This window comes from Polypterus senegalus, chromosome 17 (assembly GCF_016835505.1).
Source record: "Polypterus senegalus isolate Bchr_013 chromosome 17, ASM1683550v1, whole genome shotgun sequence".
Classification (NCBI taxonomy): domain Eukaryota; kingdom Metazoa; phylum Chordata; class Cladistia; order Polypteriformes; family Polypteridae; genus Polypterus; species Polypterus senegalus.
The window spans coordinates 85,150,116-85,165,598 of NC_053170.1; the positions used below are offsets into that span (position 1 = coordinate 85,150,116).

Sequence of the window (15,483 nt, forward strand, 5' to 3'; positions counted from 1 at the left end):
TGGTCAAATTGTGCCGAGGCACAGATCAGGGCAAGGGCACAAAACCATTACAGAGTGCAGACTGATGGACAAAATATGGCGTGTTTTATTCTTTTCAAATTAAATGAAAAACACACAGTGTGCAGGGAGTGAAGGGATCTGAATACCTTCTGAAGGCAAGAGTTCAAACCACTCGGGTCAACTCATTCACCGTAAGACTAGAGAAGCAGGAAACGGGTGGTCCTTCACTGAGCACATCACACAGAGCTGTTACGTTAGCCGTCTTTAAGAGTATCAAGGCAGTTGTGAATGCTGATGGGAGGCAAGATATTGAGCAAAATCCTGCCTCTATCAGGAGAACAGAAAGAGCAGGCATACTCACCCTGACTGTGTGCGCCTGTCCCAGCCGCACGGGGTTAGCGAGCTTCACTTGAATCTGTGCGCAGTGGAATGACCCAAAAACACCGACCACCTCCAGAAGGCCATCGTCAGGTCTGTGAAGTTAACGGGAAAATTATTTGTGGCTCTCCTGGAATGGAAGCCCAGCAAAACCCTTGGCATGGAATACTTTTATACCTGCAGTCACATTTTTTCTTGTATGACCAAAGGTAAAGACAGAGGTATAAACTGGTCAGCAAATCTCAAAAAGCAGCTGACGCCATGATCCCAACTTTACTGTAATTGTCCAGGAACAAAAAGCATGCTGGCTGATCTCACCATCACCTCTAAAAAAACTTGAGCAGGAGGCTCCAAAGTGCAGTACTGGAATTCTGCCACTAGGGGCAGATGCTGCTCAGATAGATAGATAGATAGATAGATAGATAGATAGATAGATAGATAGATAGATAGATAGATAGATAGATAGATAGATAGATAGATAGATAGATACTTTATTAATCCCAAGGGGAAATTCACATAATCCAGCAGCAGTATACTGATACAAAAAACAATATTGAATTAAAGAGTAATAAAAATGCAGGTAAAACAGAAAATAACTTTGAATAATGTTCGCATTTACTCCCCCGGGTGGAACTGAAGAGTTGCATAGTGTGGGGGAGGAACGATCTACTCAGTCTCTCAGTGGAGCAGGACAGTGACAAAAGTCTGTCACTGAAGCTACTCCTCTGCTTGGAGATGACACTGTTCAGTGGATGCAGTAGATTCTTCATGATTGACAGGAGTTTGCTTAATGCCTGTCGCTCTACTACAGATGTTAAACTGTCCAGCTTTACTCCTACAATAGAGCCTGCCTTCTTAACAAGTTTGTCCAGTCGTGAGGGGTCCTTCATCTTTATGCTGCCTCCCCAGAACACCACCACGTAGAAGAGGGCATTCGCCATAACCGTCTGGTAGAACATCTGCAGCAACTTACTGCAGATGTTGAAGGATGCCAAACCTTCTCAGAAAGTATAGTCTGCTCTGACCTTTCTTACACAGAGCATCAGTATTGGCAGTCCAGTCCAATTTGTCATCCAGCTGCACTCCCAGGTATTTATAGGTCTGCACCCTCTGCACACAGTCACCTCTGATGATCACGGGGTCCATGAGGGGCCTGGGCCTCCTAAAATCCACCACCAGTTCCTTGGTCTTGCTGGTGTTCAGGTGTAAGTGGTCATCAGACATCAGACTTCCAATATGACTCGGAGTCCTGCCACGTGCAAAAGTTCACTGACGACACTGCTATCGTGGGCTGCATCAGGAGTGGGCAGGAGGAGGAGTATAGGAAACTAATCAAGGACTTTGTTAAATGGTGCGACTCAAACAATCTACACCTGAACACCAGCAAGACCAAGGAGCTGGTGGTGGATTTTAGGAGGACCAGGTCCCTCATGGACTGTGTGCAGAGGGTGCAGACCTATAAATACCTGGGAGTGCAGCTGGATGATAAATTGGACTGAACTGCCAATACTGATGCTCTGTGCAAGAGAGGACAGAGCTGACTATACTTCCTTAGAAGACTGGCGCCCTTCAACATCTGCAATAAAATGCTGCAGATGTTCTGTCAGACGGTTGTGGCGAGCACCATCTTCTACGCGGTGGTGTGCTGGAGAGGCAGAATAAAGAAGAAGGATGCCTTATGCCTGGACAAACTGGTGAGGAAGGCAGGCTCTATTGTAGGCACGCAGCTGGACAGTTTGACATCCATGGCAGAGCAGTGGGCGCTGAGCAGGCTCCTGTCAATCATGGAGAATCCACTGCATCCACTGAACAGGATCATCTCCAGACAGAGGAGCAGCTTCAGCGACAGACTGCTGTCACCGTCCTGCTCCACTGACAGACTGAGGAGATCGTTCCTCCCCCACACCAAGCGACTCTTCAATTCCACCCTGGGGGGGTAAACGTTAATATTGTACAAAGTTATTGTCCGTTATACCTGCATTTTTATCACTCTTTAATTTAATACTGTTTTTTATCAGTATGCTGCTGCTGGAATATGTGAATTTCCCCTTGGGATTAATAAAGTATCTATCTATCTATCTATCTATCTAATTAAAATGAAAGGAAAAAGGAGTTAATTAGCAGCAAAAACTGGTCACTAATTAAGAAAAGAGTTAGAATGAAAACCTGTAGCCATTGCGGAGTTTGAGACCACTGGGTTAAATCTTTTTACAGGGCTTGTATTTATAATCTCAGTCAATATTAACATCCTTCACAGGCTCTCTCTAGAGTTTCCTGCCGCCTACTGATGCAATGCTCTACAAGCAAGATCTGAGCTTTTAATATCAGATTTTAATTTTTTAATTTTTGTACCATCTGGGTTTATACAGGCATCTGCATCTGTACTGCCATACAGAGTTTGTTTGTACCGTGAGCCACTGCTTTTGCATATTTGCACTGCTAAGTTTTCAGCAGTGAAGTGAACTACGATAAAACATTAATAGAACAAGGCCAGGTGACACGGCAGCATCCCTACCTGGCTGGAGGATAAGGCTCATCGCCCATCCCTTCCCAAAGTCTGCAGCCTCCGCCCCAGTAGCCAATGTTGAGCACGATGATCCCCTCCAGATTTGGCAGGTCCACCCTTTCCCCATCCAGCTCCAGCTGCAGGGTAACAAATAATGTCAGGTTACACGTGAAACTGCAAAGTGCCACTTTATCATTAGTTGAAAATTCAGAAGACTGTAGGTGACTTCGGAAGGAGACTGACGGGCTAGGTTAGTCTTACATGAAGGTAATTTAAAAAGAACATGAATAAGGAAACTGGCTTACCTCAATTTTTTTGTCCAGGTCTTTACACTCCTGCACAAGACAATCTTTGGTCCCATAAAAAAAGTAAACAGCCTGCCATAAAAGGAGACATGAAGATGGTGTTATAAGGGGACAGTAGAAAAAACAAAACAAAAACAGCCATTTTAAGATCAGCAAATTCCCATCTGCTATGGTGCACTTCCTTCAGTCTAATAAGAAATCGTGACATTTCGCTGGCTAGCATAACCTAACGTTGCACTAAACGACTGGCATGTTTGTTTCCATTAAATCAGAAGTTGGCAGGTGGACATTTTCTCATGTTTACCCCAAAAATGTTGAATTTGTTTCAACAAGAAAACATATTGTGTAGCAAAAGCATGTAAATACTAAACATTGAAATGGATACAGTAGGAAATAAATGTCTAGTGTCCAGCGCTGCACTGATGCAGATTTAGTACACATCCTTCGTGTGATGTTTTGAGACAGTCACCAACGCATAGCCTGATATAGCAAGAAGGACGTGAATTTAATAAAAAAAAGTGTAAATAAAAACACATTTCTACTATTTTTTTGTCATTGCTTGTGCATTAGAGGATAGAATATCAGTGTCTGATCTGCACGCACAGTGCGCCCTTTGTGTTATTGTTGGTCACCACGATGCAAGGCATATTGACCGTTACTGCATTACAGTGGCGTAGCTCGAGTTCGTGCCGCTCGGGATGGGGCGGAGCGGGGCTGGGCTTCAATTTGCCGCCCTCCAACATATCTGAATATGTTAAACTATTTAAATAGAAAATTAAAATGACATTTAGAGAAAAATTAAGATACATTTTGCACAGATTTATTCATATATAAAAAAAGGCAATATTTTTTTATATACATTTATAAGCATCAACTAGACAAGAATATAGTATAGACGCACTGATAAGCCGTGTTCTAATTATTAGTTTAATATAATTATGCTACGAAAACCAGAACCAAAGTAGGGTACAAGTGATAGGTGGGGATGTTTTCTGCGCAGAGCAAGAACGCATTCAGATTAATAACGAAACAAAATTATACATTGTAAATTAGTTGTTTATCTGCCTAGAAATTATTATCGGTGTAACGTTTATGTTTATTTTTGTCATTGCCTCATACATTTCAACTGATCTGATGTAGGAGGACAGTCTGAACATTATTTTTCAACCATTTGTGGTTATAAAAATCAGATAATTTGACTTTTTTCATACATGAGTGATATTTTTCCGAACCCTACTGCTTACACACGAATTGTACTGAGACTTGTGGCCAATAATGCCGCCCCCAAAAATGTGCAGCCCGGGGCGGACCGCCCCCTCCTAGCTATGCCACTGCTGCATTATGAATAGTGCTTAGGTTTCTAGAGTCTTCCTCGTCTTTCTACTTGATCGCAATCGTTTTCCCTTTTTTTGCCACAAAGCTACTTGTATCTCGCTGCAGTGTTACGTGACTAAAGTCACCAGGCATATCATGATGGTTCAGTTCTCAATTTCACTAGCCACGTCATCGTCTGAGGTCCAAATTACACTGTCATCACTATCACTTGGTTCAACTAATGGTTAGGTTTCAGTTTTTCTAAAACTGCCTTTAATGAGCGAGGCCCTTAACCGTCAAATTGCTCCAGGGATGCTGTACTATGGCTAACACTGTGCTCTGATCTCCAAAGGTTATGCAAAAAAGACAATTTTCCCTCTGAGATTAATAAAGTGTACCAAAAAAAAAAACAAACCACTATTGTGTTTTAGTTGAAGGCTCCACCCCACTCATGAATATTGATGAACTAATTAAGAGAACTCCGGTTTCCTCCCACAGTCCAAAGACATGCAGGTTAGGTGCATTGGCGATTCTAAATTGTTCCTAGTGTGTGCTTGGCGTGTGTGTGTGTGTTCGCCCTGCAGTGGGCTGGCGCCCTGCCCAAGGTTTGTTTCCTGCCTTGCTCCCTGTGTTGGCTGGGATTGGCTCCAGCAGACCCCCGTGACCCTGTAGTTAGGATATAGCGGGTTGGATAATGGATGGTTGGATGGATAATGCTATTTCATCCAGTATATGGCAGCAGAACACTGTCTGTCATGAGAGTTCTTTGGGCTTTACACTGTAAATCAGATCATTAAATGTCACCCTGAATGTGACTGTGGGGTAACCGTAATAACAGAATTCTGAACCCGAGTCAAGCTTGGGGTGAACACCAAGGAAGTTAAACGAATCCCATTGTGAAGCTTCCACGAGCAACTACAGGATAGTAAAATGATGAGAATTGACAGATAAGACATAAAACACACAGGCAGAAAAAGTCTAACATTTAAAAAATATCAATATATTGTTCATCTGCAGTGCCCAGCAGCTTTCCAAAATGAAGAACCATTACAGTACTTAGATTGCATTTTTTAAAATAACAAATCCTGTCTATTATTGCCCAACTGAACACTCTGCAGTACACATTTTACATTAAAACTGGCTACATGACCCTTCTAAGACTGGTTTGAAATCTAAGTCATCGATGTGGACCTTATGCTTTTTATTAGATACACCAGTAACGAACGGCACACTGCACACTTGACTTGAGCATTCCTGACCATTCATCCTCTTCCTCTGTACGTTTAACATTCGTTTGCTCAGAGGTTGATGCGGTTGCTGTTTCCTGAGCAGCTCTTCTTTTCTTCACTTTAGTGGCCCGCTGTTTCTCTTCTTTCATTGGCATCTTTTTGCGTTAAAACTAATCAATTCAATGTTTGTGTTGCAATTACTTAGTACGTTTTTCTTAATTTCTCATTAAGCTGGCACTTAAGTCTTCAATCTGCCTCAAGAATGATTTAAGATATGAAGAGGTCAGGAAGTGATGGCAAAGGTGGTAGGGATGAGAACGGCGGCCATATGCATGCACTGCACGGCCGACCTGCTGGCTGCTGCTGAGAGTTGATTCTATAATAAAATAAAATAAAAAGAGGAATAATCTTGGAGGTCAATCATCACACCGAAAGTGGATAGTAGCCGTCACATTGTATATGTTTAGCAAATTTCAGGTCAATAGGTCAAACGGTTTGCGAGCTACAGGTGATTTAAAATCCTGGACAGACAAACAAACAGCCAAGGTAGCGTATTATACGAGGTGTGGCAGAAAAGTAATGAGACTGGCAACACTGCAAGCGATCTGGCAACGCTGCGCCGTTGTCCTTGATAGAGCACGTGTATCAGTACCCTCCCATAGCTCAGTGCGAGTTTCAACTCCTTCCGTTAACTACGTGGTTTTTGTGACTGCTATTAGCGAAGTTGTGTTTTTGGTTGTGCATCATGCAAAATGGAACAGCGGGATTTGGAGCAACGTTGTACCATTAAACGGCAAGTGTGACGTTTGAAAAGTTAAAACGGGCCTATGGGGAACATTCTTTATCCCGAGCTCAAGTTTTTCGCTGGCACAAATCATTTTTGGAAGACAGAAAACACGTTGAAGATGAACACCGTTCAGGGAAGCCTTCAACTTCGAAAACCAATGAAAACATCGAACGTGTGAACACTCTTGTGAGATCAGACCGTCGTTTAACATTAAGAATGTTGAGTGAACAATTAAATTTGAACAGATTTACCGTTCATCAAATTTTGACTAAACATTTGCACATGCGGAAGGTCTGTGCCAAAATGGTGCCGAAAAACTGCCCTCTCCATAACAGAATTTTTGACCTCAAAAGGCATTCCTGTGGTTCCCCAGCCCCCTTATTCACCTGACCTCAGTCCGTGTGACTTTTTCCTTTTTCCTAAACTAAAAAATGTCCTCAAAGGACGTCAATTTGGGACTTTAGAAAGCATCCAGAAGAATGTAACGGACATGCTGAAGACCATACCGGTTGAAGACTTCCAGCGCTGCTACCAACAGTGGGAACAACATCTCCATCGGTGTGTAGCTGCCCAAGGGAACTACTTTGAAGGGGATAACATTGATGTTTGAAAAAAAGAAAAACTTTGGTAAATAAAAAATCAGTCTCATTACTTTTCTGCCACACCTCGTATAAGAAGATGGGCTGTCTGATTGGTCTGGCATAGTAATAGGTGCACAATCCCTTTCCCTCACGGCAGCCTTTTCCACACTGGACAGTGCTGTCCATTTTCGCTGCTTCCTCTCTGTGTCGTTCATCAAACTGTCCACTCTTATAGTCTTTAAGTCTGCTGGGAAAATACTTTGGTGGTCGCTACCACATTGGCCTGCTTAGTCGTATCAGGTCTTTGGTGTCGATTTTTCGTTATTTTTCACTCATTCATTGCTCTCCACACAAGGTGCCCAGTCATTAGCATTACAGCTACAGTGGGGGAAATAATTATTTGATCCCCTGCTGAATTTGTAAGCTTGCTCACTTACAAAGAAATGAAGAAGAGTCTCTAATTTTTATGGTAGTTTCATTTTAACGGAGAGAGACAGAAAATCAACCAAAAATCCAGAAAAAAACACATTACATAAAGGTTATAAATTGATCTGCATGTCATTGAGGGAAATGAGCATTTGATCCCCTACAACCTAACAAGAATTCTGGCTCCCACAGATTGGTTATGTGCTCATGTGGCACACAGATTACAATCAATCAATCAATCACAGATACTCCTGATCTCAACTTGGAATCAATTTCTTCCATTCCAACCTCCCCACCACCATAGGCAACACCAAAGAGCTGTCAAAGGACATCAGGGACAAGATTGTAGACCTGCACAAGGCTGGCATGACCATCAGCATGAAGCTTGGTGAGAAGGTAACAACTGTTGGTGCGATTATTCGGAAATGAAAGACATATAAAATGATCATTGATCATCCTTGGCCTGGAGCTCCATGCAAGATCTTGCCTCATGGGGTGAGGATGATCATGAGAGAGGTGAGGGATCAGCCCAAAACTACACGGGAGGAGCTTGTTAATGATCTGAAGGCAGTTGGGACCACAGTCACCAAGAACACCATTGTTAATACACTACGCCGTAATGGATTTAAATCTTGCAGCGCCCGCAAGGTCCCCCAGTTCAAGAAGGCACATGTACAGGCTCAGAGATTCACTGGCAAACTTAAGATGGTCCTGCACATGTGCCTTCTTGAGCAGGGGGACCTTCTGGGCGCTGCAAGATTTCAATCCATTATGGCGTAGTGTGTTAGGATGTTAGTATGTTATCCCAGGAATTTATTAATGTTTAATTAACAGTATGAGGTCAAGTGTGAAGAAAGCCACAATTTATGGCTCTGAAGAGCCCATCTGTCAATTCCCACAGTTCAAGATCTAGTATGATTCCTAGGAATGTACAGCACTCCCTCAGGTTATGTATGAGCAAAGCTGTGGCATTACTTGGTCAAACAGCCTTGTGAAAAAGCAAATCACAAAGCCTCGGTTAAGCCTGATTTAGTGAACCGAGGTGCCACAGTTATGTACAAAGTGAAAGGTTTTTGAACTTTGTTGGTCACGTTTATTATGCAACACCCAGGACCCCCCTCAGTACCAGTCACAACTATCATAAGTATATTCTATAAACCTTTGAAATTCATAAATGTCAAACTACCAGGTGGATAATGGCCTGGTGGGAGCCATCATGGGCATTTGCATGAACTTATATTTCTTTCAGGACAGGCTGATACTAACAAAAACTCCAGAAACCCACGGAAAGCAGATAGAAAAATGAAAGGACTACATAGTCACATATGCACGAACACAGAGTCCCATCTATAAATCCATTTATTCTTGTTTGTTCTGCTGTCAAGAATATAGATTTATAACTCTTGGGTTTTTAAAAATATACTAGAGTCATCACATGAGCTTGTTGGAATCCCATTCCAAAACTGGGGCATTAATATGGAATCACCACTCTCCCCTTCCAGCTATAACAGCCTCCACACTTCTTTCAACAAGATTTTCCAGTGTGTCTGTGGGAATTTGTGTCCATTCAGCCAAAAGAGCATTCTGGAGGTCAGCTACTGATGTGGGGATGAAGATCAGTCTTTCAGTCTTGTCAGCGTTATCCCTTTCCCAACCTATCCAGATCTGCAATAGTATTTGGAAGGCCCCGATGGTGGTTGTTAAAGCCGATACCACATTATAAGACTTCTAGTCAGAGGGCCTGACAAATTACACGACTCTGTGATGACGCTCCAGCATCCACAATAGCTCAAGCTCACCTCTTTTCTTGACAGCCAAGAATGTGCTGCCTGATAGAGCCGGTGATCTACAAATACAGTCATATGAAAAAGTTTGGGGACAAACTCAGCCTGCATAATAATTGACTCTACTTTCATCAAAAAAGATAACATTGGTACGTCTTTCATTTCCTAGGAACATCTGAGCACTGAGGTGTTTTCTGAAAAAAGATTTTTAGTAAAGTAGTATTTAGTTGTATGAAATTAAATCAAATGTGAAAAACTGGCTGTGCACAAATGTGGGTCCCCTTGTCATTTTGCTGACTTGAATGCCTGTCACTGCTCAATGCTGATTACTTGTAACACCAAATTGGTTGGATTATCTTGTTAAGCCTTGAACTTTATAGACAGGAGAGTCCAGTCATGAGAAAAGGTATTTAAGGTGGTCAATTGCAAGTTGTGCTTCCCTTTGACTCTCCTCTGAAGAGTGACAGACAGCATGGGATCCTCAAAGCAACTCTAAAAAGATCTGAAAACAAAGATTGTTGAGTCTCGTGGTTTAGGAGAAGGCTACAAAAAGCCACCTCGGAGGTTTAAACTGTCAGTTTCAACTGTAAGGAACAGAATAAGGAAATGGAAGGCCACAGGCACAGTTGCTGTTAAACCCTGCAGGTCTGGCAGGCCAAGAAAAATACAAGAGAGACATATGCAGGATTGTGAGAATGGTTACAGACAACCCACAGATCACCTCCAAAGACCTGCAAGAACATCTCACTGCAGATGGTGTATCTGTACATCGTTCTACAATTCAGCACAATTTGCACAAAGAACATCTGTATGGCAGGGTGATGAGAAAGAAGCCCTTTCTGCACTCACGCCACAAACAGAGTCGCTTGTTGTATGCAAATGCTCATTTAGACAAGCCAGATTCATTTTGGAACAAAGTGCTTTGGACTGATGAGACAAAATTGAGTTATCCGGTCATAACAAAAGTGCTTTGCATGGCGGAAGAAGAACACCGCATTCCAAGAAAAACACCTGCTACCTACTGTCAAATTTGGTGGAGGTTCCATCATGCTGTGGGGCTGTGTGGCTAGTTCAGGGACTGGGGCCCTTGTTAAAGTCGAGGGTCAGATGAATTCAACCCAATATCAACAAATTCTTCAGGATAATGTTCAAGCATCAGTCACAAAGTTGAAGTTACGCAGGGGTTGGATATTCCAACAAGACAATGACCCAAAGCACAGTTTGAAATCTACAAAGGCATTCATGCAGAGGGAGAAGTACAATGTTCTGGAATGGCCGTCACAGTCCCCTGACTTGAATATCATCGAAAATCTATGGGATGATTTGAAGCAGGCTGTCCATGCTCAGCAGCCATCAAATTGAACTGAACTGGAGAGATTTTGTATGGAAGAATGGGGTCAAAAATACCTCCATCCAGAATCCAGACACTCATCAAAGGCTATAGGAGACATCTGGAGGCTCAAAGGAGCAAAAGGAGGCTCAACTAAGTATTGATGTCATATCTCTGTTGGGGTGCCCAATTTATGCACCTGTCTAATTTTGTTATGATGCATATTGCATATTTTCTGTTAATCCAATAAACTTAATGTCACTGCTGAAATACTACTGTCTCCATAAGGCATGTCAGATATTAAAAGGAAGTTGCTACTTTGAAAGCTCAGCCAATGATTAACACAAAGTCAAAGAATTAAGAGGGGTTCCCAGACTTTTTCATATGACTGCAATTTCCACATATGGTAAGTTCAGCTTCATTCTCTGACCTTTCTCTCTTTTTCATTCTGTCCTGGTATGTAAAACATAGGGATGGGATGTTTGACACTGAGGCTTCAAAGCTTGTATCAGTTTAATGAAGCTCACTGCTTTGAAGCTTTACAACAACTTGACCGATGACATCTAAAGCCTCAGACGTCACTGAAGCACCGGCTGCTTCAAAGCTTTGTGCTGCCCCACACGTTACAAAATGGGGATGTGAAACTACCACTCGGATCTTAGACACAGAAGATACTGAAATAAAATTGGAGTCTAGAAGTGTGGAACCTGTTATCCAACAATAAACTAAATATCATGCTATACTATTTTTCTGTACTGGAACTTATAATGTGTCATTAGTGCTGTAGCCTACTGTTGGCACATCCTCTAAGACAGGGGTCCTCAAACTTAGTCCTGGAGACCCCCCAGTGGCTGCAGGTTTTTGTTCCAGCCAGCTTCTGTTTTTAATTGGACTCCTGGGCTAATTAAGTGAACTGTTATTGCCCAGATCCTGTGTTTTGGGAACAATATATAAAAAGTTTGGTAAAAACTTTTTTATTAAAATCTACTTAACCATTATATGGGAATCATGTTTTTTTTCCTTTTTAATAATTTTCATCTTGATTTTCATTCTCCTTTTCCAGGTGTAATTGTTTAATCCATTAGTTACTAATTAGTGGGTCTGACGCTAAAGTCGTTGCAGCCTTTAATGATTCAGTGATGTTTGCCTGGGTGTCTGCTCTTCTCGTTTTTAATGGTCATTATTAAGATACAATGAAGGGAGCAAACTGCACGGAGAAAGGGCAAAGTATAATGAAATCAACAAAAGTGAGTTAAGTGTTTAAATTTATTGCAAAACCTGAACTATTTCTAAATGTCTTATAAATGTAAAAGTTGTGGTGCTGTGCTTTTCTGAATGTAGAATAACAGAAGAGATAAAAAATACCAGCTAATTAAATGAGATCAGTTTTATTAGTTGTTCTCACCTATTATGAATCTGCTTGAAACAAAAACCTGAAGCCGCAGTGGACCCCCAGGACCGACTTTGAGAACCCCTGCTCTAAACTTTCTTACGAAGCCCAGTCCCTAAAGCTTTAGGACAGGGGTGTCGAACTCCGGGCCTGGAGGGATGCAATGGTTGCAGGTTTTCATTCTAACCCTTTTCCTAATCGGTGACCAGTTTTCACTGCTAGTTAACTCCTTTTCCCTTCATTTTAATAGCCCTGTTTTTAAGGATTCCGTCCTCTGAATTGATTCTTTTCTTCATTAAATGACAGCCAAACAGAAATGAGACGTGAAACGAGCCAACAGATGACCAGCTACACTGGGATTTCAAACTCCAATCAGCTTCACTCCAATAACTTTCTTAATAAGAAGCTGATTCTTGTTGTTAATTAAACCCGTTATTTAATTCCACGACTTGTTGCTGCTCTCATTCTGCCACAGCAGACATTTCCAAAACTGTTTATTTTCTATTTTTTCTTAAGAACACCATCAAAATGTTCTGGTGGCCTGAGAGATCAGCCTTACCGAGACCTTCACCTTTCTTTATTTTCAGATATTGTGTGATGGGCACAGGTGAGCTGGTCACGTGGCAGTTTGTTTGGTGTCTCATTATTGTTTGGCTGCTAATGAAGAAGATGGTTAAGAAGGAAAATCTGCAGCCACTGCGGCCCTCCAGAACCGGAGTTCGACAACCGTGCTTTAGGACAATTAGACCTCAAGTACTAATGCAAAAATATTATTCTTTCACAATGCCTCATAGCAAAAATACGCCCTGACTTGATAAAGTTGTCACATATCCTACTTATATTACCTTATTAAAAATCCGACTGGAAAACAGGGATGGAGTTTTCTCTCTGTGGGTGTGGAAATTCAAAGCCATTAGAGCATCAGGTCCTACAGAAAAATAGTTGTTCATAGAAAGAACCTGTGGGAAAAAAAACCAGATGCACTTTCTGAGAGTTGGGTTATCTTTTCCTTCATGATTTACAGTCTGGGCACCCTTGCTTAAAATGTCTGGTACTGGTAATAGTTACAGTAAGTGAGTAGAAGATCAGCAAAAGGTTAAAGATGACACATTTCTTTTCAGCATTTTATGCAAAATTAGTGTATTGTTTTTGTTTTGCACAATTGTATGGTGAACAAGGGAAGAAGCACTATGCAAAAGTTTGGGCCCCTAAGATATTTGAGGCCTCAGATAACTTTTCACAAGGTGGTCTCAGACGTAAATTACCGTATATACTCGTGTTTAAGTTCTCCTGTGGATAAGTCGGGGCTTCCTTTTACCATAAGATTTCTGATATTTTATGATGTCGGTCGTATAATTTGAATGCGGAAAACTCACAGTATTGGTCCAAGAGATTATGATATGCTAACGCCCACCTAAGAGAGTAACCTCGGAGCACACAGCCTTTTTTTTTCTATGTATTGTGCCTACGTGACCACACGGTAATACCCGAGCTATTCTGAAGCGATGTTTGCACTGTATTGTGTTTTTTGTATCTCACACCCTCATACACCTTTATCATAAGATCATCTCTTATCTACGATGGAGCATTCGATCAGAAGAAAATATGAAGCTGGTTTTAATTTAAAAGTCATTGAAGTGGCAAAAGAAATTGGTAGCTGTTTTGCTGCAACAAAATTCTCTGTGTTTGGGAAACTGATGCGAGATTGGCGGAGGCAAGAAGATGTAAAAAAAAAAAAAATGTATCGTATTTTTGAACGGGCGTATAAGTCGGGGTCTGATTTTATGATCGATTTTTCGAGTTTCCAGACCCGACTTCTACGCGAGTATATACGGTAGTTCATTAGGGCTATGGCTTGTTCACAGTCATCGTTAGGAAACCCCAGGTGATGCAATTTGCAAAGCTGTATAAATTCTCTGACTCCTCAAAACCTTGTCCAACAATCAACAGCCATGGGCTCCTCTAAGCAGCTTCCTAACACTCTGAAAAATAAAAGAACTGATGCTCACAAAAGCAGAAGACTACTACAAGAAGATAGCAAAGCGTTTTCAGGTAGCTGTTTCCTCAGTTCATAATGTTATTAAGAGATGGCCGTTAAGAGGAACAGTGGAGGTCAAGTTAAGGTCTGGAAGACCCAAGAAAACTTCCTGAAAAAACTGCTCATTGGATTACTAGAAAGGCAAATAAAACTTCCCGTTTGGCTGCAAAAGACCTTCAGGAAGATTTAGCAGCCTCTGGATTGGAGGTGCACTGTTCTACGGTACAGCGACATCTGAACAAATAGGGCCTTCATGGTAGAATCAGCAGAAGAAATCCTTTCCTGTGTTCTAGACACAAAATTCAGTGGTTGAAATTGCAAATGAACATCTTAGCAAGCCTGGTGCATTTTGGAAACAGGTCCTGTGGACTGATGAAGTCGAAATAGAATTTTTTGGCCACAAAGTGCAAAGATATGTTTGGAGAATAAATTCCAGGTAAAGAACACGTCTCCAACTATTGAGCATGGCGGTGGATCAATCAGGCTGTGGGCTTGTGTTGCAGCCAGTGGCACAGGGAACATGTCATTGTTAGAGGGAGGCATGGATTCAAATAAATACCAGTAAATTCTGGAAGCAAACATCACACCAATCTGGAAAAAAGTTGAAGTTCAAAAGTCCTACAACAAAGTCATGATCCAAAACACACCGCCAAATCTATAATGGGATACCTCAAGAGGTGCAAGCTGACTATTTTTCCATGGCCCTTGCAGTCCCCCAGCCTAAACATCATTGAAAATCTGTGGATTGATCTCAAGAGAGCAGTGCATGCAAGGCGGCCCAAGAATCTTGCAGAATTCGAAGCCTTTTGCAAGGACGAATGAGCGTAAACACCCTCAAGTAACAACTGAGACTCTTAGCAGGCTACAAAAAGCATTTACAAGCTGTGCGACTTGACAAATGGGGTCTTACTAAGTACTAACCATGTTGGGTGCCCAAACCTGTCCTTCAGGCACTTTTTATTTTTTTGGTATTTTGTTCCTGTGAATTATGGTAATAAAAAGATAATCTTGCTTAAAATATCCAAGAAATGTGTCATCTTTAACTTTACACCCTTTGGTGATCAGTTCATCACCTGCTCACCTGACTCTTCACAGTAAAAAGCATTTTAAGCAAGGGTGCCCAAACTTTTGCATATCACTGTACTTCATGCTCTATTTAATCTTTACTAGTATTGTGCTGTAAACGTCAATATTTGACTTGTAGACGAACAATCAACAGACAAGTAACTACAAATTTTCTTTCTTCTTCTACTCAATACTGGTATGGTGGCACTCTTTAATGAATTCAGGCTGCATTTGAAGAGAAAGAGGGATTAGGAGCATTGGCTGATACAGCACGTTGCTTCACCCACCACATGACAAACCACCTCAAGATCTCAGATTAGGACCCGAGTGCAGCCATGTTGACGGGTGAC

The 15,483-nt window shown here is 41.7% G+C and overlaps 1 protein-coding gene across 1 annotated transcript in view; it reads right to left on the reverse strand.

Moving 5' to 3' along the window:
• The window catches only part of dgke (diacylglycerol kinase, epsilon), a 45,062-nt gene that overhangs the window by 1,633 nt on the left and 27,946 nt on the right, over positions 1-15,483 (reverse strand). The window contains exons 7-10 of the mRNA XM_039740284.1: positions 12,876-12,989; positions 3,190-3,261; positions 2,894-3,021; positions 362-473 (exon numbers count right to left, since the gene is read on the reverse strand). Of these exons, the coding sequence (XP_039596218.1) occupies positions 362-473; positions 2,894-3,021; positions 3,190-3,261; positions 12,876-12,989 (426 nt within the window). The remainder of the gene's footprint in view (positions 1-361; positions 474-2,893; positions 3,022-3,189; positions 3,262-12,875; positions 12,990-15,483) is intronic.